This window comes from Xenopus laevis, chromosome 8S (assembly GCF_017654675.1).
Source record: "Xenopus laevis strain J_2021 chromosome 8S, Xenopus_laevis_v10.1, whole genome shotgun sequence".
NCBI lineage: Eukaryota > Metazoa > Chordata > Amphibia > Anura > Pipidae > Xenopus > Xenopus laevis.
Genome location: NC_054386.1, coordinates 58,382,740 through 58,400,905, shown reverse-complemented (window position 1 = coordinate 58,400,905; position 18,166 = coordinate 58,382,740). Strand labels below are relative to the sequence as shown.

General features: G+C 42.6%; 1 protein-coding gene across 1 annotated transcript in view; it reads left to right on the top strand.

Moving 5' to 3' along the window:
• The first annotated feature begins 16,143 nt into the window (after nt 1-16,143).
• Nucleotides 16,144-18,166, top strand: part of ammecr1.S (Alport syndrome, mental retardation, midface hypoplasia and elliptocytosis chromosomal region gene 1 S homeolog) — a 45,813-nt gene continuing 43,790 nt past the window's right edge. The window contains exon 1 of the mRNA XM_018232974.2: nt 16,144-16,685. Coding sequence (XP_018088463.1) covers nt 16,291-16,685 — 395 coding nt within the window. The 5' untranslated portion in view covers nt 16,144-16,290. The remainder of the gene's footprint in view (nt 16,686-18,166) is intronic.

Sequence of the window (18,166 nt, the reverse complement as noted above, 5' to 3'; positions counted from 1 at the left end):
GGAAAGGGGGTGGAGTCCAAAAGGAGTGACCAAAAAGGGGCGTGGCCACATTTTTGCCGCCGTGCTACGCACGGCACATTTGGCATACGTCCTGGCCACGCCTGCCAAAACCATCTTCTGCTGCCTATGCCTTTAACTGCGCCTGCATTTGAATTTAAAATCACTAACTGATCTGTACCTGCTACAGCTCCTTTCTCTAACTTTCTTTAGAGGTGCTTAATATGTAAATGAGGAGATACAGAAGAGAAGGATCAGTTAGCCATTTTAGCTTTGTCAGTGCTCAGATTTTAATTAGAAAGGGTCCCCCGGTTCAAATGCTATGAGTGCCCATACTTTACTAATGCGGGGTTGACTTTTAGTGATTTTACATCCATAAAAGCATTGTTAGCATTCTGTTCCATGGAAAAATATTACTTAAATATTGATTTATGAGAAAATGTATATTGCTATATTTAACAACCAACCATTTCTTATGTAACTTTAACATAGTAAAAACACTCGTCTGTAAGAGCCCTTACAAAAGTATCTTTTCTGGGCTCTCTGCCAAAAACCAATTATGTTAGAAACTTTGTATCTTTTTCTGGCTGTTCAGTGCAGGAGATCAAATAGAAAGTTGGGACATTTCAGTACAATTGCGGGACTGAGGTTTGAGCTGTCAAAAGTGGGACTGTCCCGCTCAAAACGGGACAGTTGGGAGGTATGCAGCACTTCAGGGTGGAACTGCTTTCAGGCAGGCAATTGTTTCTCCAACTCAATGTAACTGAAGGAGTTGCAGTGGGACTTGGATTTGTACTACTGATTGCTATTCTCATATGTACCAAGGAGCTGTTATCTTTTGTTAGGGAGCTGTCATCTGATTACCTTCCCATTTTTCTATTGTTAGGCTGCTGGGGGAAAGGGAGGGGTGAAATCACTCCAACTTGCAGTGCAGCAGTAAAGAGTGACTCAAGTTTATCAGAGCACAAGTCACATGACTGGGGCACCTGGGAAATGGACAATATGTCTAGTCATGTCAGATTTCAAAATAAAATGTAAAAAAAATGTTTGCTCTTTTGAAAAACTGATTTCAATGCTGATTTTTACTGGAGTAGCACTATTAACTGATTTGTTTTTAATATCAGTGCTGGAATGTGTAGGTGTATGCTTTTTTTAAATCTATAGGAACTTACATGTAAACATTTTAGCGTGTTATATATATATATTCTGTATAGAAAAAGCATAAATGTTATATATATTCTGTATAGAAAAAGCATAAATGTTGGTGCCGGGCACACTGGCAAACTCACGTATTGATAATTGATTTCTATACGGATTGTCCGCTCCCCTGAGCTGAGGGCCTGGGGCTGGAGCACCTGGGCCACGTCTTTACTTTTGCGAATGACTCTACTACATCTGCCTTATGCTTGAAAACTTATTGGTTTCAGTCATATATATTCTGCCTGCAGTAAAATAGATAGTGAATACATTAGTGAATACAAGTTATTATAGTGTACCAGAGTGGGTTTTATGAGTAAATTTGCCTTGAAAATTAGCATAGGCTGAAAAAGCAAGTAGGGCCAGAATTATAATGCATTAAAGCTCTTGTACAAAGGACCTGTAGTTCAGTAACCATCCTGGTAGAAAAGGGCTGAGTTAAAAAGTATAACTGTGACTGTGACTCACATTACTGGTTTCTAACTAACTGGAGTCTAAAGGTGGTGGACAGCTCAGGGAGTGCCCTTATGTTGCCTCTTGTTTTCTGCAATAGAAGCACTTTTCTAGCTTGCCATCACTTCCCTCCATTGACAAGTCACCAGCCATGTGAACAATGAGTTCCTGAAACAAGTGATGTCATGACGAACACAAAGCTGACCATACATGGAAGATCTGTGTGTTCATATCTTTGCCTCATTTGGTCACCCAAGTGTTAGGACGTGTGTGGTTGCCCTTTAAAGTGACTGTTAGATTCTTTCAGCATGCATGCAGATACTTCCACCGAAACTGGCTAAAATGCCTAATTACAAGACGGTAATTTTAAGCTTGCCCATAATATTATCTGTCACTGAAATAAAAAAGCCAGCGCCAAAGGCACGGGAGACAGGCAAATAATAATATCTCATAATATTATCTGTGCTGCTCTCTTCCTCCGTCACTCCATATGATTCCACATATAACACAAAGGCTTATAAAGTGTAATTTGCTTTAATAAAACTTTTTTTCCACTCACATTTCTTTCATTAAAATCGTTCATAGATAGGCTGTCTTTACAGGTTGCCCAGTTGGATCCGGGATAGGAGTAATACCGGCTTCCCCTTCTCCCTCGTGGCTCCTTCCTGCAGATTACCGTTCTGTCCCCACTGCCTGACACGTTTCGCTGGTCCAATCAGCTTCCCCAGAGGCATGGGGGCATGCGTCGCATAGTTCCTTTAAAAAAACGATTTCGGCTGGTTGCTACGGTTACTCTTCCGTTTTTCATGCTTATGCGTTCCATCTTGCGGTCCAGCCCTCTGTTTGGACAATCTTCCTTGTTCCATTGCTTATGCTGGATCCCTGGGCAACCAAGCGTTTTTCTTATTTGAATTAAAAGTTTATACCTACAGAGTGCCCTTCTTTTTTTTTATAAATTAAGTCCAGAGGGGATATAGTTACTTAATACAATTCCGAATACCTTATATGATCTTACATCTCATTCATGTTACCTTAAGATCTAGCTCTGGCGGAGCAGGGGTAGTTGACAGCAAAGTGATTTATAGTTTAGTGATAGTGTTCTCTTTATGCAGATTACATAGACCTTAAAAGTACAGTACATTACCGTATATACTCGAGTATAAGCCGATCCGAGTATAAGCCGAGGTACCTAATTTTACCTACGAAAACTGGGAAAACTTATTGACTCTAGTATAAGCCTAGACACAACTACAGCCCTGTCTCCCAGCAGCGCACATTCCGCCAAAGAGACTCCCCCAGCGATCGACCGGACTTCTTTGCAAAGTTGATGGTGACAGAGAATTGTGCAGAGAGTGCTGTGTGTCATAAAACCATCACTGATCTTTCGTATAACCAACAGATGGCGCTGTGTGATATTGCCATCACTGTTAATCCTTTATTCAACCAACAGATGGCGCTGTGTGATATTGCCATCACTGTTAATCCTTTATTTAACCAACAGATGGCGCTGTGTGATATTGCAGTTACTTTTATTCTTTGATATAACCAACAGATGGCGCTGTGTGATATTGCAGTCACTGTTATTCTTTGATACAACCAACAGATGGTGCTGTGTGATATTGCAGTTACTGTTATTCTTTGATATAACCAACAGATGGTGCTGTGTGATATTGCAGTCACTGTTATTCTTTGATACAACAAACAGATGGCGCTGTGTGATATTGCAGTCACTGTTATTCTTTGATACAACCAACAGATGGCGCTGTGTGATATTGCAGTCACTGTTATTCTTTGATACAACCAACAGATGGCGCTGTGTGATATTGCAGTCACTGTTATTCTTTGATATAACCAACAGATGGCGCTGTGTGATATTGGAGTCACTGTTATTCTTTGATACAATCAACAGATGGCGCTGTGTGATATTGCAGTTACTGTTATTCTTTGATATAACCAACAGATGGCGCTGTGTGATATTGCAGTCACTGTTATTCTTTGATACAACCAACAGATGGCGCTGTGTGATATTGCAGTCACTGTTATTCTTTGATATAACCAACAGAGGGCGCACTGTTATTCTTTCATAAAACCAACAGAGGGCATTGTGGGATATTGCAGTCTCTCCCCAAGTGAACTGTTGGTATAGGAATGATTAAAAGTGACTGCAATCTCGGCTACTGCCCGCTGACCCGAGTATAAGCCGAGGTAGACTTTTTCAGCACATTTTGGATGCTGAAAAACTCGGCTTATACTCGAGTATATACGGTACATCCTTCTGAAGAGTCCATAGGTCACATGCTTTCAGTAATGATTAATGGCTTCTGCTAGAAGACTGTAAATCAGATACTGTTCTCTTTGCAAATAATCTTATTTAGCCGAAAGCTGTGCCTAAAGATCTAGGGGGAAACCCAACTTTATATTCTTCAGCTGTTCAGGGATACTAGAAGGTCTAGTACTACAACAGCAGTTAAAAGTTGGACTTGCCTTAGACTACACCAGGATAATGCAGCCATGACTACTGGTTTACATACTTCAGACATATTATATGAAGGTTGCAATTTACTTGTCAAGCTAAGTGAACATGTCATGTTACAAGTAATAACCCTTGAGATGTGCAGCAACAGAAAGACAATTAACTTCAAAGAATGCATACTATTAAAATGGGTCAATTCCTCACTGCTCTTGTGCCCAAGTGATGTTGTGGCATACAGACAGTGTTCTGCAAACAATTTACAAATGCCTCCCTTTACTGGCATGTCACATAAGCCAGCATTCATCTGCAAATCCCAAGATGCAGTGGGGCTGCTGTTCTATTTAGAATCCTGTCTCTTCAGAGCTGGCAATAAGGATTGGCATAAGTGTTTTATGTACTTTGTAAATGCATATAATCTGTAAAACAGGATAACTGATTTACTTCGGTTAATTACATTTTGATAATGTGCTCTGTAGGTGCATCCTTTGGCTGCATGAGTGGCAGCTGAGACATGGTGATACCAGTTGCTGCCTATCAACCAGATGATTGATCACTGCACTGAGATACTTCAGTTGAAATCAATAATTCCTGCAGTGTCAGGGGTCTCTCTACCAATACTCCGTGTCTCTAGCTACAATTCATAAGGCAAAAATATTTTTAACACCCAGCCTATACATATTTACCATACAGGCACTCGAGGGCCTGGGTCTAGGGCATAAGCTTTAAGGAGTTGGCCCTCGGATGCCTATATGGTAAGGATATTTTGGTGCAAAGAAAATCTTATTCCCTTGCAACTGGATATATTCCTATGAAATCCAGTGGCAGAGGTGGGGATATTAGGTGCAGGCTGCAGCGGCTGATGTCACAAGCATGCGCTGTACATTGTGACATCACCTCATCTATGTCATTTGCACTGATGGGCACAAAGGCACAGGTTCGGTGCTTACAGCCCTGATTGTATTATATTCATTTATTTACTGTATATAGCAGTACTTTACAAGGCATAATCACAATCAGGGGGACAGTTATTACAAATTAGACAGTGACGAGTTTCAATACACAGTTGGACTGAAAAGAGCTCACAATCTATCAGGCAGAGGAGACAGACAGAAACAGAATGGGCCTGGAAACAAGTGCAGAAGTGCAAAAGACAATTGCTTCCATTTATAAAGTGCAGAAAGCTAAGATGACCAGAAGCAGGACATGGGCAGCGTGACAATCACATGATTACTCTGCAGTTCCTGTGATGCTGATGGCCTTATCATCATAAAAATAAATGATCTATGCACTAACACTTGTCAGCTGCTCACATAATGCAGAAGGTGTTTGAATGAGATTTGTTCTGGTGTAAGTGTCCAATGCACAGATCAGCTCTATTACATCAGCTGAAAATTATTAAAATATGCCCTCCCCTTCCCTTCCATCTCAGCCTGCACTGCTGCCACAGGTGCAACCTTAAAGGAATTGTTCAATGTAAAAATAAAAACTGGGTAAATAGATGGGCTGTGCAAAATAAAAAATGTTTCTAATATAGTTACTCAAAAAAGGCCGTAGTGACTGGATGTCTAACATAATCGTCAGAACACTACTTTGCTTTGCAGCTCTCATGGTTTCCACTGATTGGTTACCAGGCAGTAACCAATCAGTAACTTGAGGGGGTCATATGGGTCAAAACTGTTTGCTTTTGAATCTCACTGAACAGTTATGTCCCATGTGGCCCCCTTCAAGTCATTGACTGACTCAGAGTTAGTGAGCTGAAAAGCAGGAAGTTGTGTTCTGTTAAATTAGACATCCAGTCACTCCAGCATTTATAGATTACATTTTTGGCTAACTATATTAGAAACATTGTTTTTGTACAGCCTATCCATTTACCCAGTTTTAATTTTTACACTGAAATGTTCCTTTAGCGGAGTAAGAAAGAGATAGATCTGCAGAGTTGGGCAGATGAAGAGATATGTGAAGTATAAGCAGCTTATATTGTATATATGCATGACTGCTCAGGGCACTATTTACTGCCTCGTTGCTTCATAAAAATCTATATGAATATATAAATTCACATACTTCTCAGTGATTACTGTTTAAAAACTGTACCCCACTTATTTTACATATCCCTGTCACAAAGAACATTTACTATGCTTCCAAAAATGTATGTTTGTTTACTCACTAACCCTACTCAACAACAGCTACGCACAATTGTAGGAGGCCGTTTATTGTCCAAAAATGTACTGCTATGTTTTGGCTCCACTTATTTGCTGTATTAGTAGCAGGGAAGCTTTTTCTTCTGAACATAAGTGTAAAGTGGCACGAAAGCAAGTGTCATGTGTCATGGTTTTAGTGCTGAATGGAGGATCCTGTCAGGATTTAAAATGGTGGCAGGGCTGGAGAGCAGAAATAAAGAGCTTCACTGGGAAGTGGTGGGGTTTGGGTATATTGGGAGGTGTCCTTTCATAACTGGGCATGGTTAGGGAGAAACAGGTGTGCTCATTTGATAATTCAAATGTTGCAAGGTATGAAATTATACTAAAGGAAGCTTCTTGTTACAGTAGCTTGTGGTGAAATGGGGCGGCAGGGGCTTTTTATTTTTTCTGGCACAGGTCGATGAAGTTCAAGTCTCAAAATTCAAATATTTAAAGGTGCCAAACTTATTTCTCACTACCCAACGTAGGATGTGTTCTCCAGCTGTTCCTGTGTTATGCCTGACCATTTACTTTGCTGTTTTGCTGCCTGAAATGATCTTTAGCCCATTGTTGACTACACTTTTAGATCTTGTCCTCCTTGACTATTTACTGCTCAATCCTTGTTACTCCTGTGACACACTCTGGTTCCGTTGCTTGTCCAAAACTCTTGTCTTGGTTCTCTCACAATAAGACCTGGCAACATCTGGATAGTGGAGGGCTCCTCCAAAAGTGAAAGGTGGCTGTTATAGGCAGAAGGGTGAGCTCAGACCAGAATCTTGGAATTTGTTCTGGGTTTTGGGAGACTGTGCACGACACTTCTATACAGTGGTGTTACAACCACATATTGGGTCCCCTGTAGGTCCACTCCCCACTTGCTCATGCCGTTAATAGTACGAGGGGCTTAGGAGAGGGATTTCTGACGACTGTAAGAAGAAGCAGACCCACATGTATTTTAGGATTGCCACCAAGCGTATATATTATGCCAATAGGCACACTAGTAGACACATTACTATAAAATGATTTGCTTATTTATTGGTGTCTAAGGTGATCTCCAGTGCACTGTTAGTGATGCAAAACAGATTGTGGCATGGGCGTCAACATATAGGGGCAAGGAGGGGCACTGGCACATGCCTATCTTGCCCATGTGCATCTGTATTGGCACAGCCCGGGACCATGAGGGAGAAGGCACTTACCCCGCCACACGATCATCAGTGTCAGACTGGGACACCAGGGGCCCACTCTCAGTACTATTATTCTTCCTCTCCTTGCTCAACCACTATTCTCCTAGTCTCTTTTCTTTACATGATATAATACTATCATCTATTATTCCATCTATTTAGTCTTTTTATTCTCATAGAAATAAAGAATGACCATGAAATATGCCAAATGTTTAGCAGCATGAGGGCCCACTGACACCTGGGCCCACCGGGAGTTCTCCTGGTATGCCGGTGGGCCAGTCGACACTGACTCTAGGTAATTACACCTCATGAAAACATTTTTATTATCATACCTCCTTTGTCTTTGTATTGCCTCCGAAAATGTTATGTGCTGCTCAGACACCATATAACTTGAAGTATTTATATAACGTAAATTATACACTTTGTCCCAATGTTGCTTCATTCAGAAACTGCTTAGACATCCCACTATGCTACACAATAAAAACCGCCTAGATAGTATCTCAAAAATTTGTATATTTCTTTTTTTTAAAAAGTTATTGTGTTGAGTGACAAACATGAAGTATAATGTGCAGCACTTTTGAGTAGTTGGGGGCCCCTGAAATGGTGCATTTTGGTAAAGAGATATACCATAAAATTGGGCATTCCTCTGGGCTTACCAGAACTCTGCTGTAATATGTAAGTGTATAGAATCCCTTTTGGTGTACTTATCTAGATGTGCCAGAAAGAATCCAAGTACAGGTATCTCATTCCAGTGCTCTGACATACACACAATAGGCTTGACTTGTTCGAAAGTGTAGCCACATTAACAATAGATATCACTTGCAAACAGAGATCAGAGTTAATGTACTATTCCATGTTGTGAAATAAATACCACAATCAGTGCTGTTGTTTCCCTTTACTACTCGTAAAGATTTCATGATATTGAATATTTTAAGGTACTAACATTTAATTTCAGATAATTTGTTTCTCTCCTAGGGCTGTATTTAAGTCCGATGCCACCCTAGCACCTGACCTAAACACGCCCCGTACACTGTACGCATGACATCACTTCCCCCAACCAATTGCCTGCATGTTCCCTTTATCTATAATACCCTCATTCATACTGTATGTCTAAACTGCTGGTCTTGCTGTCATTTATACACCCACAATCTCAGTATTACCCTGTTGCTTTATCAGCTTTTTACAGAGGGAATTGTGTAATGCACTTTTAGCTGTTCAACTCTGTGTTCATTCCAGGAGTCTGATTCTCAACATCTGTTTCATAAAACCTCTATAGATTATACCTTCTTACTAATAAATTGGTGTGATAAAGGCTGGGCAGTGTCCAGTCTATATAAATATCCCACCAAATCCAGCTGCAACCCAGTATAACTTGCCTTTGTTATCATCTACTAAAGATGCTAAATTAGTAGATTCCTCCCTAATTCCAGGGAATTTACACAACTAAGGTAAAAGAGCATGAGATGATTATAAAACAGAATTTGGTTGCAGTTCTGCATGTAACTGGTTTTCTTTCTAAATATTCAATTTATATGGCTTCCTTAAACCCCTGTGGGCCGGCCCTTTTCCAAAGGCCCAAAGGGAAGAGTTGTCCAAAGGCCAGTTAGGGTGAGATTTTGGAAGGATGTTTATTGGCTCTCAGTATTACATAGGTTCATATAAGTCCTATGGAGGATAATAGGACTGACACAGCAGTTATATGTTGTTTCAGTTTCATTGTTAGGAGCCAAGGAGAAACATAACCAATGCGAACATTTCCCCCTCTATATGTTATCCCTGCCAAATCCCTAGCCCAATACCCACAATAAAAATACACACAATGACTTTATGGTTAATCTGTGTAATCCACATCTTTATTAATAATTAGATAAACTGCACTTTTTGATCACAAGGAAGGCAAAAAACCTCTGAAAAGCAAATGTTCTTGGCTAGAGGGAAAAATTCCTTCCTGACCCCTTAAAGGCGATCGGATTTGCTCCCATGATCAAGGCGCCACATTGAATCAAGGGAAGCGGAGGGGGGGCATATGGTAAGGTAAGGGACTGCGGTGAAAGGATGAGAAAGAGAATATGGCAGCATAAACATGGGCACATTTAAGCAGCACAATGAATGCTGCATTCCTTTCCATTCCATTGGACCCCGGGCAGCCTGCAGACCCCGGCAATTGCAGTCTGAGGGATGGAATGAAAAGGAATGCAGGGTCTACCAAGTAGCTTAAAGGGTTCCTGTGTATAAAACCATATTTTAGATAAAGGGGAGAAACCACTGGTGGAACTACGGTGGCTGAAAGCACCGCTGGTGAAAGTGCAGTGGATGAAAGAGGGGCATCACTGGTGGAATTGAGATGTCCCATACTTACTGCTGTTTCCTGAGAATGTGGTGCCTAGACTGAGGTGCATCGGTATTTGGTACCGAGGAAACTGCTGGTGGTGCTGGTATCATGTGTCACCGTTTGTGAGTTGTTCCGAGGACCATCTGTAAAACCAAACAAAATAACTCAGACTATGTAATTTTTTACCTTAGCAAGTGATATTCCTGTAAAATCCTTATACGGGACCTGTTATGCAGAATGCTTGGGACCTGGGGTTTTCTGGATAACGTATCTTTCTGTAATTTGGATCTTCATCCCTCAACTCTACTAGAAAATCATGTAAACATTAAATAAACCCAATAGGATGGTTTTGCTTCCAATAACTATATCTTAGCTTGAATCAAGTACATGAAACTGTTTTATTATTACAGAGAAAAGAGAAATCATTTTTAAAAAATTGGATTAGTTGAACAAAATGAAGTCTATGGGAGATGGACTTTCTGTGATTCAGAGCTTCTTGGATAATGGGTTTCCGGATAACAGATCCCACACATGTAATATTAAGGAGCACATTAAGCACAAATCAGGTGATTAAGCAAAATTGAATGAATGACCAAGTGTGGGAAAGAACAGGATGGATTATATACTGCACCTGAATAGCTCTCATTGTTCTTAATTAGTATGGCCTTGTTGATCTTCTCTAGGTCTTTGTAGAGGTGTTTCAGGTGGGCCTTGATGTATCTGTAGTCCTGCCAGAACTCGTTCTTAAGGTGTAATTTCCACCATTTAGTAATCTTCCCACAGTCCTTGGCCATCCACAGATCGTAGAGTGCAAACCTGATGTCATAGGTGATCTTGTCCCTGATGCACTCGAGATAAGGGCCCGCGAGTGGATCCTCAAAATTCCTGATCTCAAAGATGTCCAGATCAGTTGAGGTCCACCATGAGTGCTTGAAAATGTAAGAAGCAAGAAAACATTGAGGTCAGGGCACACACTATGCTAAAATCTGTTAAATTTCAGTTTCATTCTATTTACACAGAAGATATGCCGTGTTTAGCATTGGGTTAGCCCCTCCTTTAACCCCGTGGATACCTTTCTCAGCAGTCAGAAAATAAAATGAAGAAATTAGCTGTGAGCACCTTTACCTTTTCATAGCGCCACTGGTAGTAAAGCCTGCTACTTGCACTCATGCCCATCTTTGCTGTTCCTGTAATATAAAATAGAGATTTGGGAAGGTTAGAGTTAATGTAAAGATGTAAGACCCCCAAATAAGCACAATAAAGAGCAAAGGTAAAAACAGCAGCAGATTTACACCTTATTTAATAAGAACCCTTTTCATTCAGAAACTATGGTTTTAATATGGTTCCATGTAGAAACAAATGCTTACTTATGTATATAGAATGCCCCTCCCCACCAGCTCCAGATGTCCCCATTTTAAGACAATACCATCCCATTTTATTTGGTCCACAAATCAGCCCATTATTTCTGGCAGGGCCCTACGTTCTTCTGGATCAGCAGTTACACAAAAAGGTAGACCTTGATGGACGTTTTAGCCTCATCTACTGTGTAATACATATTACAGATGGGAACAGGGCCGCCATTAGGAATCACGGGGCCCCATACAATAACATTTTCAGGGCCCCCTGGGCCCCACCCACACTTGTGCCCGAGCCCCACCCCAGATCCAACCCACTCCACATCACAGTTAAAAGACATCAGCGCTAAAAATGTAACCCCCCCACACACAAGTTAAAAAAAGCTATTGATGGTCAGGGTCCCCTTATAAGTTAAAAAAAAAACATTGGCATCAGGGCCATAAAAGTTTTTTTTTTAAAAAAGCATTGGTGCCAGGGCCCCCCTTACAAGTAAAAAAAAATGGGGCCCCAAAGAATATTTTTTTAAAAAAAACATTGGCTCCAGGGCCCCCCTTACAAGTTAAAAAAATTGGGGCCCCAAAAAATATTTTTAAAATTATACATTGTTGGCTAAGGGATTAAAAAGAAAAAAAAACATAAATTGGTGTTCAGTAGACTTGAACTCATGGCTTCAGGACTTCAGCTTCGCCTTCTTTCGTGACTTTGGGTCTTTTCGCCGCTTCAGGACTTCAATTTCAGCTGTTTTCATGACTACAGGTCTTTTCGGCGATTCGGCTATTTTCGTAGCTTCGGGTCTTTTCTTGGCTTCTGGAATATGGCTTCGGCTGTTTTGGTGATTTTTGGTCCTTTGGCTGTTTGGCACTTGAAAAATGGCCGTAGGGCTCTGGCGCTCTCAAGGGGGGGCCGGCTCTTTCAAAAGTGCAGCACTGCTGGGCACCCCTTTATGCCCCGGCCCGGGACAATTGCCCCCCCTGTCCCCCCCTGATGGTAGCCCTGGATGGGAAAATGCAGGACCCTTACCTTCCTCCAAATAACCCACAATGGGTTGGGCAAGTTGTTCTTCTGCTCCTGATGAAAGTTGATAGTCTTTAAAAAGACTTTTGTGTTTCTTCTTTATCTCCTTCTGCTCCTGGGAATCACTGAGAATCACTAGGAATCGCTGAGAATCACTAGGAATCGCTCATATTTCACTTTATGGGGAGAGTAAGAGAGAGAAGAGATTGTGAACTGAACCCTCTCTGCCATATATATCTGTATATACTGGATTTCCCTTAATAGCTCAATACTGCGCTACTGAATATTGTTGTGTGTTATAAATAACCAGTAACACCAATAAGCAGCAACTTTAATAGAATGAAAGAGCTGATTGGAAGAGACAGAATTTATTGGTGCAATCAAGGGCAAGAGACACCCCTGCTAGCCAAGGTTGGGTCCTGGTGACACAATGCACAAACTAATAGTTAAATGAACACATGGAATCACCCTCATTCATTTCTATGCCGATTGCTTTCACCAGGGCTCAATTAAATTAAATTTAGAAATGAACGGGATTGATCATTTGGTAAAGAGCATTTAGTGGCCAAACACGAAATCACATGGGGATAAAACATCCCAAATCCCCCTCTGTGCCATTACTGTAAAGCTGTATGTTACTGGCAGGGTGTTATAGGGGCAGAAGACACTGGTTTCCATTAGAGGCCCAGGTGAGTAATGGGCCCACTGGGGCTTTTCATAACCATTCAAGCTCTGATCAGTGCCCCTGCACCCATAATACAAGGCACCCCTTTATTCTAGGCCTGTAGCTATTGTTCTGGTTTGTGCTACTTGTCTTTCTTCTCAGGTCCTCTCTTACCCATCATCTACTCTAATGCTGAGGTCACTTGGATGAGTGGGACAGTTGGCAAATGGCAGTTGACATTAGCAGCTAAAGAGCAGCAGAGTAAATGGTCTAACACTTCAAAAGCTGTAACAAGTAAACACAAAATACCAAACACACTATATTCTATAACTACAAGTCAGCCACAGGGGGTGCTGGGAATGGTAGTTTAGTCCGTGGGACAGCAAGTTCTCATGTTGTCTCACTCCCCTTAGCAATGACACACAGGCAGATTTTGGGTAATTTGGCACCCACAAGTTTTAGTAGTTTAAAAAGGGGCAGGGCTGCCACCAGAAACCATTTTCAAGGCCCCATCATTGATTGTCCCCTTCCTTGTAGTTGTACCCCTGATGGCTTATCGCCAAAAATGACCCCCCCCTTCCAATGAAATTGGAAAAGATGGAACTGGAAAGACAAACTGATATCTCCAATGGACAATTTCATGACAATTTCCCAGACAATTACAATAGCAGGCAATGGTGGGGCAATTTTGGGAGCTTTGGCTCTAGATTAAAGTCCAGACTGGGATTTAAAAATGGCCCTGGCATTTAAGACAGACAGAGGCCCTCACAGCCCCCCCAGCAGCCCAATAAATAGTGTCTGTCTATTGCAACACCCCTTTTGGCATTTGCCAGAACCCACAGATTGCCAGTCCGGGCCTGGCTCTAGTCCCCGAACTACTATAAATCATGGAAGCCACACTGCCCAAACTATCCCCTTGTATCATTGACTTTATGCCCCCTCCATAAAGTCTGCTCCACTTACCTCTGAATCCAGAAATGAAATACCTGTCACTTGTCACCTTCCCTGGCAGCTTTCAGCCAATCAGTGCTGAGCTGGGAGTGATGTCATCCTCAAGTAAGGCATGATATACCAGTAATTGGCAGCCAATCACATCAGTCACACACATGTGCATTTATGAAAATACAACAAATAGACATCAAACATAAGCAGTCATAGAACCAGGGTCACCATCAGAACTCATTGGTCCCTGACTGGACTCTCCCATGCACAATGAATGAAGGTCCTGCTGAGATCTCTGCTGGTTCTGGCTTTGAATGCTGGGAATTGTAGTTTAGCAGTGGCTAGAGAGATACAGTTATGGGATCACTGAGGCAGACAGTAGTATTCTGTTGGGAATATGTTTTTTCACTTTACACTTTGCAGCTCTTTATGTTTGAATTGGAATAGTTTTCTTGTTTTAAATGTTCTACCTCCCTAGCAACCAGGCAGAGGCATAAATAGACATAGAAAGGCATAGTATCCCTTGAAGCTTGCAGCCTATTGCCACAGCCTATTGTCACTTGTCTATAGAGACTGAGACTAGAGCTGCATCCAACAAATATGCTTTAGTAGGTTGCAGCAGACCCAGCAAGGGCCTAAACATTCCCCCTATGCCGTGCACCCTAACCCCTCACCATCCCACCACCCCCCACCCCGTCACTGGATTTCCAATGGAAATGCGTTGCAGAGGCTGGGGAATCTTTTTTTTTTTAATTTAAAAAATAAATTTATGGCCACCAGAGGGCCACCCCCCAAAACCTGCCGCCTTAGGGCTATTCCACACGGGGAGATCGGCAGGCGTTTGCGGTCGCGGCGACAAAGCGCCGCGCCAGTCGCCGCGACCGGCGCAGGCGACAGTTTTGTATGGGCGCCTATGTAAAAACGCCTGTGCTAACCACACGAGGCGATGCGCTTTTCAACAGTCGCCTGAAAATGCCTCGCCAGGCTTTTTCAGGCGACTTTTGAAAAGCGCATCGCCTGGTGTGGTTAGCACAGGCGTTTTTACATAGGCGCCCATACAAAACTGTCGCCTGCGCCGGTCGCGGCGACTGGCGCGGCGCTTTGTCGCCGCGACCGCAAACGCCTGCCGATCTCCCCGTGTGGACTAGCCCTTAGGCACAGGCCCTCGGGCGCCTTAATATAAATATGCCCCTGTCCACACACTCTCTCATACACACACTCCCTCTCTCACACACACACTCTCTCACACTCACTCATACTCCCTCTCTCACACACACTCACACACACTCAGTCCCTCACACACACTCCCTCTCTCACACACACTCACTCACTCACTCCCTCACACACACACACACACACTCTCACACACTCTTTCACACACACTCCCTCTCTCTCACACACACACACTCTTTCACACTCACACTCACACACAGACACACTCTCACACACACTTCGTAATAGAGGATATTCTCTTGCCATATGTAAAAAATGGACCAGAAAAATTGTGTAGTCAGTGAAATGTATTATGCATTAAATATTGGTGGAACAACAAAAAGTTGTATAACATATGGAAATACTTAAAATCAGGGTATGTAAAATGGAGGCGTCACAGTATGTATCTAGTTGTAACTAGAACTCTAGAGGGAATAACATTCTACAAACCTGTGGCTAGTAATTTTGTTAAGAAAGTAGAAAAGACCAAGTGCTGTCCTGGCAAACAAGGTGTTTGTGTCACTAATAGAATGGCAATGCTGTACATGCGCAACAGTTACTCCTCTATATATTTATAGAAAAGCTGTTGTTAGGTTTGTGTGGAAACCAAAATGTGGGTACAAGTAATTTGAGAAATATGTTTTCTTCCTTGCCCCCCCCTGCAAAATTTTCTGTGGACGCCCATGGATTGTGGGCTTGCTCTTGCTATTAGAAAGAATGACTGTAATTATGAGCAGCATGGCAGCTCCTGCCCACTTACAGTATGTATAAGTAGACGTGCAACATGGTACTACTGGTTCAGACTTTTGTAATGCAGCTGAAACAATGAGCAGAATAAGAGGCTTATGAAAAAGAAAACAAGACCAGCTATATTGTTTCAAGAGACTGAACCAGCAGTGCAGAAACAGAGAGAATTATACCGCATTTGCTAATAACAGCAACCCGTTGAAAGTTTAATGCTATATATTGAAAAAATGCTTAGATGCCATTGTTTCACACTTTCTCTTTGGATTTGCATGTCCTTTAATAAGTCCTGGTCTGAATACTCAGCTCTTTCCAGTAATACACGCTCCCTTCTTTTTATCTTTGTGCAGGGTCTGTCAACCAACACATCACCCAGCCACAGTAGGAGCGGGCGAGACCCCTGCTTGTGAATGACAGCTTTTTCAGCCAGACTTTTAGAGGATTCTGCAGCTAGAAGGCGTAGTTTTTGGTAAGCAGCCTGACGGTAAGGGGCGGGGCTCCGAAGGCCGGCGTGTGACGTCACCACGCAGTGGAGGAGGACGCCCCGGAGCATGGGTCGGAAGCGGTGCGTGGGAGACTGTTCCAAGATGGCGGCGGGCTGCTGCGGGGTCAAGAAGCAGAAACTCTCCAGCTCTCCGCCTTCTGGATCAGGGGGTCCGGGCGGCCCGCACTGTAGTGGGGAGAGCCAGTGCCGCGGGGCCGAGCTGGGGCTAGGAGGCTCAGGAAGCGGGCCTGGGGGAAGCAGCCGAGTAAACGGCCTGGGCTGTAATAATAGCCTTTCCCCGGGCTGCGGGACTCTCTCCTCGGGCTGTGGCTCCAGCCTCAGCCCCGTCTCTCGGAAGATGGTGGTGTGTGCAGAGATGTGCTGCTTCTGCTTCGACGTTTTGTATTGTCACCTGTATGGATACCAGCCACCCCGCACACCTCGTTTCACCAATGATCCATAGTAAGTGCCGGCTATGGGACCAGCCTGGGCAAGGCTCTGTCATTGGTTGGGGGAGGGGTGAAGGGGGACAGAAGCCGGTGGGGCCCAGGGATAAACAGTCGATTTTATTAAAGGGCCAGTGTACCTACTTGTTCCGTATGAGTGAAATGAATAGGACATGTGCTGAACATACTTTTTGACTATTCTTTTAATCCCAAAGATCTGTGCAACCTCTGTTCTTTATTTCTTTAGTTTAACAGGGAAATACATGGTTCATATTGGCTAGGTAAACAGATTACCACTGTACAGATAAATATCCTAGCATAAGTCACAACAATGGGACCGGAAACTGGGTAGTTTATGTAGAGCTTGTAATTGCAGACCAAAATTAATTGGAAGTATGCACAACAGTGCTCTTGGAATGCCTTTTTAATTTAGCAAATTAGAAAATGATTTTCTTCCATTGAAAGGAGCAGGCATAATAGATTTTCAGAATAAATTCTTAATTTGTTTATAGTGGAAAATGTGGGTGTATTCTGGCCTTTTAACAGTTATTCTTTTCAAATACCGTAAGCCAAATTGAGTATTTTGTCATTTGGAGTCTGGTGTGTACAACAATAATCCAATATGTATAAACAGCAACTGAGGCAAATGCAGGCCTATTGAAGGGGGTTGGGTAAGCCCCTCCTAGTTAGAGCTTCCAGTCTTCAACAAGAAGAACAAAAGGGATCTCATATCAGTTAACATGAGCTGTTACAGTATATTGCCCTGATGAGAAAGAAAAGCCATGTCAGAGTCCGGAATGGTGGTGGGGGGATGGGGATTTGAGCTATTGTCAGATGTTTGTCTACAAGTTAGTTCTGCATTACTTAAATTGCTTTGACTTTATATATTACACTTATTACATGATTAAGAAAGAAAGAGTGGTTCGTTTTTCTCTTCATGTGTTTACCTGGCTGCATCTCACAAGATGGCTTTAAGGCAATCAAAGCATCACTGGCACTTCCCATTGGTACAGAAGATAACACCTTCTGTCAGTCATTTCCGATCAACATTGGAACTGCTTTTGGGTTATCTGGAGACCGTCTCAGCATAAGGGCCACAAAATTTGTTGCCAGTACCTTGTAGGTCATAACCCTTAAAGCAGTGTTAAGCAAGGGGTTGTCTTTAAAGGAGTTGTAAGGTTAAAGGGGTTTGTAGGCCAAAGAAGACACAGCCACAGTAAGTTCTTTGGCGTGGGGCCAAACAGAACCCTATAGTATTTATTGGCTGAATGCAAAGGTGGCCATACATGGGCTGATAAAAGCTGTTGATAGGCAGTGTTTACAGCTTATTGGCTTCTTGCATGGAGCCCTCCAAAGGGCCTTCCTGACCGACATCTGGCCCAAAAATCAGCCAGATGTCAGTCGGGCTACTGGGGAATACTTACTGTCTAATGTCTTTCCACCTTTTTCTTCTTTTTCCTATCTTTGTCTCAAGGGCCACTTGTGGCATCTATGGTA